Source organism: Hipposideros armiger, unplaced genomic scaffold (genome assembly GCF_001890085.2).
Source record: "Hipposideros armiger isolate ML-2016 unplaced genomic scaffold, ASM189008v1 scaffold_337, whole genome shotgun sequence".
Taxonomy (NCBI): Eukaryota; Metazoa; Chordata; class Mammalia; order Chiroptera; family Hipposideridae; genus Hipposideros; species Hipposideros armiger.
This window is the reverse complement of record NW_017731687.1, coordinates 557,224-570,785: the sequence shown is the minus strand read 5'-3', so window position 1 is coordinate 570,785 and position 13,562 is coordinate 557,224. Positions and strand designations below refer to the sequence as shown.

Sequence of the window (13,562 nt, the reverse complement as noted above, 5' to 3'; positions counted from 1 at the left end):
GCGGCAGCCCCCGAGGGCGGCGGGGCGCTCACCGGCCTGCGGCCGTACCCCTCCCCCGCGCCCCGGGACTCCGGCGAGCCGCCCACGCCCCGACGATGGCCGAAGGGTCCGGTCCGGCAGCGCGGGCGCCCACCCCGGGGGCACCGGGGCGCGGCACTTACTGATCTCGTACGGCATCCTCGCCCACTTGTTACCGCGCCGCGCTCGCCAAGACCCTCCGGGGCCGCCCGCGCCGCGAGATCAGACCTAGCCGAGGCCGAGCCGGGGACAGGGACCGAGAGGCTGCGCCGGGCGTGCCGGGCGCGGAGGGGGCGGTCCGAGGCCGGGGCTCCGAGGTCCGCTCGCGCCCTGCCCTGCGCGTTGCCGCTGCGGACGCACCGAACCCGGAAGCGCGGCCCCGCGCGCGGCTCGCCCCCAGCTTTGACCATATATAGTCAAGCGCTCAGCTCGGCGCAGCGGCCCTGGCGAGCCTGCGCGGACCTGGCCGCGCCCCTCCCCCAACGCGGGCTCCGCCCGGACGCCCCGCCTCCGGAAGTGGCGTCACCACGCGGCCCTGTGAAAGGACGGCGCGGGCGGCGCTTGGCCTCAGCATGGTCCCAGGAGCGGGTGGGCGAGAGGTATATAAGTGGGCGGAGTTGGCAACGGACTGGCCTGCTCGAGGCTGCTCTTTGCTGGGGGTCTGGGTGCGCTGAGAGCGCCTTCGCGCTGTGGGGGGGCAGGGGGCGTCTAGGGAAACCTTTTTCGTGCCTGTGTTTGCGAAGCGGGCGTTCCCGGCCTTCTGGGCGCCGGTGTTTGCAGAAGCTGTGAGGCGACCGCTCGGAATTTGCGAACATAGTGCTTTTTCTTTTCTTTTTTTTTTTTTGTAAAAGCACGACTAAATGAGAGTCGCTGTTCCTCGGAAATAACTGCTGGCAGCAGGAACTTGCGGGGTGTGCCTTGCTGGGCCCGGGCTCTCAAAACTTTCTTTTAGAAAGCTAAGTAGCCAAGAAGAGGCCGGGGAGAGGCTGTAGGTCCTAAGGGAACCAGGGTTGACTCCCTGATAAGAAAGCAGAAGGAAAAAGGGAATTACTCTTGTAATCGAGGCAGTGGCTCCTGCAGGGGGGAAAACAAGGACTCCGAAGTGTTAGAGCTTCACCTTTCCGTGGGGATCTTACTATCTTTCTCTTAACTTGGCGGGGGAACGGTAAATGCGAATGCCTACAGCACCTATGGGCACGTCAGGGCTTTCTCGCTTGGGCTTCAAACGTTTGCGTGATCCTTGACTTCTTGTCTAAGCTACTAGGAAATTCTGTTGGCTCTGTTTTTCGAAATGTATCCAGGGTAGTAATTGGCCTCCTTGGCTATTCCTCTTGCAGCCCCGAGACCCGGAGCCTCACTTGGGTTACTGCAGGTGTATGCTATCTGATCCCCGTGCTCCTCCGCTCTCCCACCTTGATCGCAGCCTGTTCTCCGTAGTGCAGCCTGAGTTTTTTAGATTGAAAATCAAATCTCACTATTCCTCAGCTTAAAACCTATAGGAACTCCAAGCCTCTCAACATAAAAGCTAACCTCCCTGAAATGGCCTACTGGGCCTCAACTTGATAGGTCTCAGGGTTCCGGGAGATGCCATCTACACTACTCAGCGCTCAGCTGCACCCTCCCTTACTTGCTTTCTCTGGCAAGCTGACCTTGGTGCCCCAGGAAACTCCTGAATTGCTCCTGGTTCAAGGTCTCTGACATCTGTCTTCTACCTGGAATTAGTTGTATCCAAAAGTACTGAAGTGTTCCAGGTGTCAATTTCTTGATGAAGGTCACCTATCCGGACGACCTTATTTTAAATTGCAACCCTCCGGCCCTTGCTAACGCTTATACTCCCTTCCCCGACTTGGGTAGAGTGTACCCCTGGCACATGGTAGATGCTCAAATGGCTGCTCCAGCACCCTAAATGCAATCTCAATCAAGATTCAATGGATGCGAACGTAGTCTTGTGAACTGGCGGACCCTAGAAATGTTTTTGTACAAAATGGGTGATGATTAAGGCAGAAATGCAAAACACAAGTGGTCTACAAGTGCGGGCTGTAACTAATCTGAGACGCCAGGATTTAAAGATCAGATCTTAATGGCACTGGGGCTAAGAGCAGGTGTGACAATTTAAGTTCACCCCTAGGGCACTTACGTGATAGAAGAACTGGTGTGAATGTAAAACTAAGGCACAAACCTCAAGCTCTTGCAAGCTGGTAACCCTGCTCAAAATGAGACTACAAAGCAACCCTGGGCAAAACGTCCCGAAACCCCTGGCAGGTTGCTAGGCTGTATGGCTTACTCTTGGCATAAGAGAAAGTTACATGTTAGTTTGGGGGCATAAGAAACTTGGGATGGGGATGCTGTTTGCGATAGAAACCATAAGTATGTCTACAGATAACATGACTTGGCAGGCAGTTGCTGGGGTTGAAAGGAAGGAGAGGGGTACCAGGGTGTTATTCCTACTTCTTGGTGAGGCGAGCTTGATTTAGTAGCCTCAGCCGGAAGGGTCACTGGGGGGCCAGCTGTGCCTAGCTGTGGTTCCAGCACGGTTCCTCAGGTTTTCCTACTCCCCACCTACACCTTTATTAATACAACCTCTTAACAAGCGTGCCTTCTGTCTCGGGGTGGGGGTGGGGGGGGGACCTGTAAGTTCTCTCTCCCAGGGACTCATTGCTCTAGCCCAGCCACTGAGCACCTCACTTCTGTAACCAACTGCTTCCTTGGCACCTCTGGGAGAATGTTGAAGGGTAGGCCCTTCAACTAGATTCTCAAATAAGACTGAAGTAGTATTTGTTACACATTCACTCCTATGCCTGCTGGGTTAATTGACCTGTCTCCCTCCCCACCCCTTGGTAAACATCATGGGAACAGGGTCCACGGGGTTTTCCAACCCTTAGCGAAGCGCCCACCAAGTGAGCCTAGTGAAGCTGCTGATTGCGTCCTAGCGGCATTGAGGGGCAGCATCAGCTGAATGTGCGTTGAAAATCCCAAGCGTAAGTTAGTCTCTTAAAAATATACTACTTGGGGCAACGCCGTAAATAAATCTTCCTTGAGGAAAAGTCCGAGACTGGCTTTGGGTAAACGGGTTGCAGTTGCTTGGGCTGCGTAACTTGGACCAAACCCTTAGATTGGGCTTAGGTCTGTGTAGGAGGCCTTCTGGCTTCTCCTTGGAGGGAGTGGGCCTCAGGTCAGTCCTGCTGAATGCTTTGTAGTGCAAATGAGGGCTGGGGATGCCTGGCTCTACGGGAACCCACCTCGCCCTGAGCGTGCTTAGCCTCAGCCCTTGTTTCATCTTCCAGAAACGGGAATATATAGGAGACAAGTGAGGCTCCTGCTCTCAGGAGCTTCTGGGGAGAAGCAGACAAGCAGAGAAAGACAAGACAGAAGCACACAGGAGTTCCGAACTTCTCTCCAAGGCCCATAAACCTACTTGCTCACTTGCAACCCTCATGTCCTCCTGTTCCAGGCTCCGAGGAAAGGGCTCTCCTTCCTGTTCAAGTGTGTCGGGCGCCTGTGAAGGGCTGTGCCAGAAGCAGGGTGGGCACTGCCTCTCTCCAGGAACTCCTGTTTGGACTAGTCTGTCCTGGAACGGATGTCTGGACAGTGGGGTACCTTCTCTGTCACTGGCCCCGCCCCCTCTGGGACTCTTAGTGTCTTCTGGGTCCTTCCCTGTAGTTTGCAAACAAGCTCAGGTAAGCCACATTCAAGGACCATCTTTAAAGTATTCCTGGGGGGCTGGACGAGTGGCGCGTTGGTTAAGAGCTGGCTTGGGATGCCAGAGGGCCCCGGTTCGGATCCCACATATGCGGGCCAGTGACACTGCCCTCTACAGCTAAGATGCTGAACAACAGCTCAACCTGGAGCTGGGCGGCCGTGAGTCGCCCGCAAAGGCATAGGCTGCAGCCCCTGCTGCAGTGGGTTGCCATGGGCTACCGTGTGTAGCCGGCAGCCAGCGTGAGCAGCCAGCAGCTGCCGTGAGCAGCCGTCCAGAGGCCAGCAACTGATCTGCCTCGCCTGGGAAGAGCACAATAATCATAATACCAACATGGGCCAGTGAAGCAACGTCCTCCACGACTAGACTGAAGAACAAAACGACAGTAACTTGTCTGTTCCCCTTCCCCCAATTCCCCAGCACTGTTCCCATCCCTCAAGTCCCCAATAAAAATCTTTATTTTTTTAAAAGTGTTCCTGGAATAGATCACCTCCATCTCTACTACCTTGAGCCAGCCTCCTACCATCACCTCCAATTTGCACCATGAGCAGCCCCCGCACTCCAAATTCCCAGAATATCTATCCCAGCTGGGTCAAGGGTTCATCCATAGTCCACCTACTGTTTTTCCCCATGTATAAGATGCACCTTAATTTTGTGGCCCGAAATTTGAAAAAAACATAAAGGCATTGAGCTCAAGTTTTATTCATAAAATTCATACAACTCATCACTGTAAAAACTCCCAGCCATTAGTTTGTCCTCATCTGTGTCTGATGACGAATCACTGTCTTCATATATTGCCTCTCATGGCCTTCTTCTGCCGTAGTGTTTTCAGTAGGGTTTCTTCTTCCCATAGCCAGTCTCGGATTGTTTTCTCAGTTGGAGGAAGACCAAACTTACATTCAGCAGCACGATTTCCATTCACTTTTGCAAACTGGATCACTTTTAACTTGAACTCAGCATGGTACAAAAATATTTTCTGAGCCATTTCTGGGCAGAACGTGGCAAAACGTAACCTACTGTAAGTAATATACCAGTAACCAGTGCCAAACAATGAGCGCAAAGATAACAAGCACGAAAAAGCGGGAAATGCAAGTAAAAAAATCTACAACCACTGTATAAGATGCACCCAGTTTTTATACCCCAAATTTTTCGAAAAAGGGTGCGTCTTATACATGGGGAAATACAGTAGTCATGGAGAGAGGGTGAGGTCACATGGGACCGACTTAGCTACCAGGTACCCACCTGGTGCCCTGGAAATCTGGGGTGTGGCTTTGGGCTTTCCTACTAGAAGGGAGAACTACCGAGGGCTGGGCCATCCTCCCAAAAGTTCTGGACTGCTTTTGTCCTCCATGCCTTGTCAAAGAGGATTGATCACACAAAGCCCTGGCCTGCCTTGGTTACCCTATGCAAAAGTATTCGCCTCTGCTGTGTAAAGTCTTCAAGGGAAGTACAAGTGAACTATCTCCAACTGAGCGCACACTGTTGCTGGGTTGCTCTTTGGGCTGCTTAATTGAAAGCAAGTGTACTTAACAGGGTCCAGTGGGGCACTGCACTTTGCAAACAGGTGAAGAACACCTGTATCCAGTGTTTGAAGAGTTTTCAGGCCCCTGCAAACTGTGGAACCTTGTGCATAAGTTACTTTCCCATTTGAGGTTATCTCCAGTAGAGGCACCTCCAAGAGGAGAACTGCAGCACTGCATAGCTTCAGACTAGTTTTCATGTAGTTTAGGGAATACATCCTATTTACTCAAGTTACTGACCTATTTCTTTAAACCGTCGCTTCATAGGCAGCTGAACCTGCACTATCTGATCCTTCGAAGGTCTGGGTGAGGGTTAATTGGCTGGAGCTTGCACACCTGGTTTCTGAGACTTGGACCTAAGCCTGTGTCCTACGCTGCTGTACTTGGTCCTCTGCAAAACGGCACCATTCCGGTCTCCTGCCCCTTTCCATTTTGCACGAAGAACTCCAGTGAGTGAAACGATATGGTTTTTGTCCTTTTCCATGTGACTTATTCCGCTTAGCATAATGCCCTCAGGATCCAGCCATGTTGTTGGCAAATAACAAATGAAGACAAAAACAAGCTCATAGATGACAGAATGGTGGTTAGCAGAGGGGACAGGGGACAGTTGGGTAAAGGGGGGTCAAATATACGGTAACAGAAGGAAGTTAGGCTTTATAATTTTATACTTAATTAACCAATGTTACCTCAATTTTTTTTTTAAATTGAAGTCTCAAAACCTGTGAGCTATAAAATGAACACGGTGCTTCTCCTGCCTTTCCTTGCTGCCTGTGTGAAGTGGTTGTCTGAGGACAGGTGAGGGGGGGTCTACATCTCAGCCTCCCCGAGAAGAGAGGTTCTTGCTAGAACAGCAGACTTCTCTGCCCTCACGCGTGGGAGCACTTGGTGAGACAGGCACTGACTTCCATGATCTCCCTTGGGTCAGATGATGACTTGTTCAAGTTCAAAAGTAGGGGTGCAACTAGGATTCAAGCTCAAATCTGCCTTCAGAGCCCAAGCTGTTGTCCTTAACATGTGAGGAAGGGCTGAACCTTTGCAAGTCTTAAAGTTGCCTTTCCAAGAACCCAACTATGTTTTAGTAAATGGTAGAATTCAGTAGCTCTTCAGGCAAGTTCAAGGATGTTGGTCATTCTCCAGCAGTAAAGCGTTTGTCTCTTTCGGACACTCAGGTTGATAGCGCTCCTGCCTATCCCTTCCCCTGACTTCATCCCAGGAGATGACCTAGCCATCTCTGGCTCATTGCGTGATCTGCATGGCTCTGGGCACTGACGTGTCCTGGCCGCACCCATGAAGCGGGTGCTTGGCTACAAGATCCCTTGACATCCTCCAGTGGGGGTCAGTCTGAGGGTTGACATGAAGCCTTGGGCCAAAAATGCTCTGCTCTCTGCAGAAAGCTTCCTAGTATAACTTGAGGCTTGCCTTGCTCTCCAGTCTGGTCAGCACTGGGGTCGTTCTCCCCCACCGTTGCAGGCATGGAGACAGCCCAGATTTCCACACACTGAGTACAGGGTGTGTTCAAGCCCCAATTCTGTGGAATTGGCTCCAACCCTTTTCCCTGAGTAAGTCTGAGGCTCTCAGGGAGTGTCGAAGCTTTCTGGAAATCCAGTCCGGCTTCTGCCATCACCATCTACTTCAGGCCACTGCCTCCGACTCAGCCATTGCCGCCTGTTTCCAAACCCTCTTCACACCAATGGTCCTCTCTCTAGCCCACTTATCTAAGATGAGAACAGAGGCCCAGCTCCTTGGCCCCATGCACAGGAAACATGAGGCAGGGTGTATTTTGGCTGAGGGCTCTGGCCTGCTTGCGTCCATGGAGAGAGAGGGGGTTGATTTTCTATACACACTCCATCCTCTCTTGGGGGAAGGAGTGACCTGCTCCAGTAGAGCAGCCCAGGGAGCTGGCCGGGCAGAGTTGGGGCCTCAGGACCTGCCTGCGTACTAAGTACAGGTGCTCTGCTCCCTCCAATTGGTCACATGCTTCCATGTAGACACCCCCACCCCAAAGTGCCCAGGCCTGCACGTGGTTGCTGTAACAGCACCACAAGCTGAGTGGCTTGAACAGACTGTCTCAGCCTGGAGGCTGGGAGCCTGAGCTCAAGGTGTCAGCAGGGGCCGCCTTACTGCAGGTTCCAAGGAGGAGTCAGCTCCAGGTCTGTCTCCCAGCTCCTGGGGGCTCGCTGGCACTCAGGCTGAGGGAAGCATCACCCCAACTCGGCCCATGTTCACATGATGTTCTCCCTTGGTGTCTGTGAACCAAATTCCCCTTTTCAGAAAGACACCCGCCATACTGGATGAGAGCCCACCCTACAGTATGAACTCATCTTAGCTAATTACATCTGCAATGACGCTGTTGCTCAATAAGGTCCCATTCTGAGATACTGTTAACTGGGACTTGAATGTATGATTGTGGAAACACAATTCAACCCATAATAGTAGGTAAGAAAGGGCTTGCCTGTCTTCCCTCGCTGTCGTGCACCCATCCAGAGCCCCACCCCCTGACCTCTGAGTCCCTTGGAGGGAAAGGGCACAAGACATCTGAGTTTGCAGAGACCCACTTACACTGTAGGTTTGCCACCCGTTCTGGGGTACCTGCCCTTGGGAAAACCCTCAATGAGAGTACAAAATGAGAATAGGTGTCCTACCAAAGAAGTGACTGTAAAAGAGTTACTCCCTGTCCCACCCCCAGATCTGGCTTCTGTTCTAAAATGCTCAAATGCAGCAGCTTAGAGTGAATAGCCACTGGACCATTTTGGTCATGTTGGGGGCTACTTGGCTCTGGTGCTGCCCATGGGAGCTCAGTTTCTCAGCCCGACTGACATGAAATACTGCTGGTCCAAGTTCAGCTGGGGGTGGCACAGGCTGCAGACTGCCAGAGGCGGCTCTGCCTTGATGCCTCAGCTTGAGTCTGGGCCTGGAGAAGCCCCAAGCTCCTGTCCCTGGCTGGGTGGGCTCTAGTCCCCTGCCAATGACATTGCTGGGACTGGATAGTAAGGGCTTCTATAGACGCAGACAACTCAAGTTGTATGTGATTGTTTTCAGGTCGATAATGCAAGGGAGATGGTAGCAATGTGGCTGGAGGTAAAGGAGCTCAGATGCGGATGTCAAAGTTAACAGATCAGGTGGCACCATTAACATCCATTTGAGGATGGCTGGCACCTGGCTTTAACTTTAAACAAGGTTCGCACTCTTACCTGGGCATGTCTGCCCCATTGAAGCCCTAAATGGCTTTGAGCTGTGGCTCTTCTCAGGAAGTGGGTACATCTGTGTCCTATTAAGGGATCCCGAAAACGGGGGGTTGCTGCCGTCACTGCACCACTAGAAATCCATGGGATGAGGTTAATTCCAAGAGGGGTGGAATCAAGATTAATACCATTCGGTGGCGCTCCTTATAACATGTGAAGCTTGGAAACGGCGGACGCTGCATCCTAGACAGAGCTGGTGTTAGTTTGTGTATTCCAGTACTTCAGTATTGGTTCACAAAAACCTTATTTCCACCCTCGTGGGTGTCTTCCCCCAACTACCCCACCATCTACTATCAAAGAACTTTGAGGATCATCCTTGATCATCAAGAAATGAAGCCAACATACCAGGATACTCAGTTAGGTGGGTTATGTCACCTCAGCCATGCTTATAAGATGACAAAAGATGACACACCCACTGCGAGCATGACACGGACATTGAGGGGGTAGACACATGGAAAGGATCATGGACCTTGGTTTTCTAAAATCGAGTGCACGACAGGAAAGAAGCTAAGATACGGTGGGTTGTATGGGAAGCAAGCTTCTGTGAAGACTGAGCAGCAGTACCTCGTGTGCCAGGCGCCGTGCCAGGGAGCTGGGGGTGCCATGGAGATGTGGGACGTGTTTCCCTCTTTTGTAAGGTGGTCGGGTCACGTCCTGCAACTCAAGTTGAAACGGGACCGAAGTATGGTGTGTGTGTGATGGTATAGAGGTATTTCTGTATCCAGAAATAAACTTGGGGCTGAAACGTGGCATCTACATCAACTAGTTCAGTGTGTGAGTACTCCTGGATTGTGGGTCTCCTGTGTCAGAGGCCGCCCTTCCCTTCTTGGAGAGGTTGTTGCTGATACTCTTGCCTTTTTCTGAATCAAAAGTCAGTTGGCGTGGGGTGTTGTCATCCATCTCACTGTCTATCACTGTAATTTCCTCTTCCTCTTCACTCGTCTGTGGGTTCCATTGCTTTGTACCCCAGCCTGGCTTAGTCATAAGTGCCCAGACCATAGGTTGTGGCAGCTGGCATCCTCCCAGTTTGGCAAAGTGACAAGCTAAGATTTCCCAACTCGATCAGCCAAATCCCTATGCTAGCGGAGTTGTAGACATTCCAACATCTTTCTAATTTCAGTTCTTCTAATTTTCTGACCCGGCTTCTGCCTCAAACTGGGCATCAGTGGCCAGCTGTGGCCATGTGCTTCCTTTCCTTGCTGCAGCATGCAATGTATAGCTCCTCAAACGTGTAAGGCCAGTTGGCATCCTTGGGGTGCCCCATGCTCATGCGGCAGCCCACATATACCCAACACACAGGTCACCCCTCCCCACATAGATGTGAATGGCTAACCCTGGGTTTCCCCCACAGATGCCTCTCCCAAGACCCATTTCTTCAGTCTCCTGGCTGGCTTGCCAACTGTTCATACACGTAGACCCAGGGAAAGGTCCTGGGACTGAAAATCGACCTCTGTAGGTAGAAAGCTGAGAAAGACCCGAGGAGGCAGGCCAGTACAGTCTGGTAACTAACAGTTGAAGGGAAATGTACATACGGGGTGCATCTTGGGTGGCTGCAAGGGGACATGGAGCCCAGCACCGCTTGGCAGGCACCAGAGAATCATATAGAGTAAAGGGGGCCAGTTATTGGTGGCACGTGAGTGGTGTCATTGTATGGGGAATGACACGCCGGCCAGGTCAGAATAACAGCCTGTGCCGGGAGGCAGGGGAGGGGCTGCTGCTCTGTCAGAATGCACACTGATTCCGATCAGACGCTCAGTGGGGGTGCAGTAAGCAATCTCCGTTCAACCCTGGGCGCTCACGTTATAGAACAGCTTTGCCTCCACAATTACCTCCTGTCTTGCATGGTCCCCACTTGACACAAACATCAGGGTTGAGATGCACAGCGGACTCTCCAACCCCCTCAACCTGGACAGCAAGAACTGTCTTCAACCCTAGTTAAAGTTGAGGAGGACTCGGAGTCCCAAACTTACTTCCCCTACAGCTGTATCTGACTAGGTAGCGAATCGGCCAGTTCCCTCTGTGACTGGCTCCTGAATGGCGATGATGTCAGTTGTGCTTAGTGTCAGGGGGTTGGCTGAGCTAATCGTGCTGGGATGGCACGTATGAAACTCGTGTCGAGAAATGAACTCCTGGTCTAAGGGGGTATCTTGGCTGTACAAATACGTATTTTCATTCCTATGGCCCATCAAATCCCTGATGTGACCCAAATTATTCTGAAATGGCAGCAGGGCTCTGATGGCCACGTCCTTACTCCTAACTGCTGTTAGGCCACGTAGGGACAGCTGGGGTGTGGTGTTGGAGTCTGACCACCTGGCGAGGGTTTCATCGTGTGGATTAGGTTGGATTATTTGGTTAGGGGTGCAGCGGGGAGCTGAAGGATGGCAGTTTAATAGAAAAATCGGGGTGAATTCATATGAGTGACAGCTGCTCCCTACTTCTTGTAATCTCAAAATACTCTTTGGTGGAAATGGCCTTGGGGCTCTATCTTGCATTGAGTTAGGGTAAAAAAACAAAGCAAAGTCAAACCCTTCTTCCATGTAGACTCACCTAATCAGTTTCCCACACTTGTTTTGTCGTGGGGTGTTGGTGCCCAAGTCCAACCTTTTATCCCTTTGCCCTCAAGGAACTCCTGACCGATGGAAACGGGTGAATCCATTTTTATAACGTAAAGCTCAATGGGGAGACCTCAGCTCAGTCTCCAATCTTATATGGGGTTTCTAACTGCTCATCAGGTCCCTTGCTTCAATGATATAGTTAAAGCTGGAGGCCGGTGTGTTGGAAGAGGGAGCTTCCTGGTGAGGCCATGGAGCTGCTGGTGTTTGATGCTTGTCCTGGGTGGGTGTGGGCTGCATACGCAGGAAGACGGCTCTGTGCCCATGTTGGCTGAGCTTCGCACCTCTTATAGCTACAGCTGGCTTTCACCTGCACGCTCTGTGGCTCTTGTAACAGCTGGTGCCTCCGGCATGGCTTTGGCTGGAGTCATCAGGCATAAGGCTCTAGCTGGGCTTGAACAACGGGGCTTATCTTAATGCGTTAAGGCATACTTGTCTGTACCCTCAGTCGGAGCAGACCTTGGTATCTGAGCAGAGTTTCTTTACTGGGGTCTAAAGAGGCTTGAGAGGAGCCAGGGGGAGTTAGGACACAGCACCTGAGATTGTGGCCCAGAGGGGAGCCCGGCTGGCTCACATGTACCAACCCCAGTGTCGGTGATACGTGTGGTGAGTCTTGTCTTGCTGGGGCCACGCTCGGTGGGAAACTCAGACTTGTGATGGGAGCAGGCGGGCCGCTCGGCTGTGTGGTGGTGTCTCAACAGTTTACCCATGAGATCTTTTGTTTCCTGTCTATCGATGTCCTCCCTCTAAATGATTTGATGTCGGGCCTATTGAATTGCAGGTGCAAAAGCAAAGGGGAGGGGACTGCCTGTGGGCTCCTGGGTCCTCCCAGGTTGTCATGGGCTCAAGTGAAGTCCTCAACTGAAGGAAACCAAATATAAGAAATATAATCTAACGACTAGACTCCAAAGAACTGTAGCAAGAATAGATGCCCCCTTAAAAACACAAGCCTCCACGGTGAGAGCTGCGGAGAAGGGCGGCTTTACCTCTGACGCCCAATATCATGGAAGTTCCCTGGCCCCACTTTTCCCCAAGTGACATTTACCTATGTAGGGCTTTTAGTTCAGCACAGCTGCTCTGAGCTCTGTATGCGCTTTACTAGTCAGAGACCCTTGTCCATGACAGAGGAGCCTCAGATGTGACAAGTGCGTGGAGTGTGACCCCCTTAAGTCATAGAAGCCCCAGGGCAGAGCCTGCCACCTCTGGCCATACTGTCTCGTTCTTGCAACTCAATTTCCCTTTTCTCCCACTAATGCGGTGATGTCCGTGTCCCCCTTTCCTAGAAGATCGGGTCACTTGTAAAGGTTAAGGTCTGCGGGTCGCAGGCTGGGTGGAGACCGGGATGTTAAGCTTGCACAGTCTACTGTTGTGACGGCCCAAGGCCACCAGGGGGCGCCAGAGGACGCCCCTCAGCCAGGCCCTAGGAAGGAAACGGACAGCCCTGCGCTCTCAGGGAGCCCTGGAGAAGGGGTTTGGAGGGCTTCGGTGGGGAATCTTTCCTGTGCCTGCCCATCTTTGCTCTTGCCGTTTCTCTTCAGATCTGTATTTATTCCGTGTGAACCATCTCAGCCCATCGCCCACACCAAGCTCACCTACTTCTTGAAACATAGGTGATTCCATGCCTGGGGGAGATCTCCTGATAACGCAGGGGTGCATGGGCCACCGCCTCCCTCCGGGGTCTCCCTCCGCCCCCGAAGCTGGGGGTTGTGCCCTGAGCCTGGTAAACTTGTTTCTTCACAAAACTCTGTTGATGGTGAACATCATGTGATGTTGATACAGGACCCTGGTGTGTTCCCGGGATCGTGATCTCGCAGTCTTCGAAGAAGGGGAACGCGAATGGGAGAGGCAAGGTCTAAGCAGCATGGTTTTATTGTAAAGCACAAGAGACCAGCTCTCCGCAGAGAGGGGGGGATCCGAAAGTGGAATGCTCCCCGCCCCCCCCCCCGGGGTTGGGCTGCGCTGGGAACTCGAATGTCTGAGTTGGAGCTGATGGGTCCCCTGGACCTGGGCAGTTAACCTTGGCGGGCTCTGCAGTTCGAATTTGTTAGCTATTTGAAAGTTATTTTGTTTAGCTTTGGTTATGGTCCGTTGCAAGCGCCTGGAAGGGCAGTCGTCACATTTCAGTCTCGTCCTGAAAGTCAAGGGGACATTAACCCCTGGGCAGGGCCCGATGTCCCTGCGTGGTACTCGTGATGTGAGTGGGGAGCAAAGCCCCGACACACAGGTTCAGATAGTGAGTGACACACTTTATTCGGGAACCAATGTCCCTCCACAGGCCAACGCCCTGGTAAGCACAGAGGGCGGGGGTTATACAGAATGGAGCAGAACTTAATAACGAACCAAGTCCCAGAGTCAATCGAGATGGAGAAGGTCCCTGGTCCGGGAGAGACGACGGGGCCCACGACGGGCCTGAGGCAGCTGGTCTTGTGAGGAAGAACGTCGGCAACTCCTGGGTGTGGCAGCTTGCACCTCA

General features: G+C 52.4%; 1 protein-coding gene across 1 annotated transcript in view; it reads right to left on the bottom strand.

Annotated features, from left to right (window-relative positions):
• The window catches only part of WDR1 (WD repeat domain 1), a 50,666-nt gene extending 50,202 nt beyond the window's left edge, over positions 1–464 (bottom strand). The window contains exon 1 of the mRNA XM_019661145.1: positions 162–464. Within this exon, the coding sequence (XP_019516690.1) occupies positions 162–177 (16 nt within the window). The 5' untranslated portion in view covers positions 178–464. The remainder of the gene's footprint in view (positions 1–161) is intronic.
• Positions 465–13,562: the final 13,098 nt, after the last annotated feature.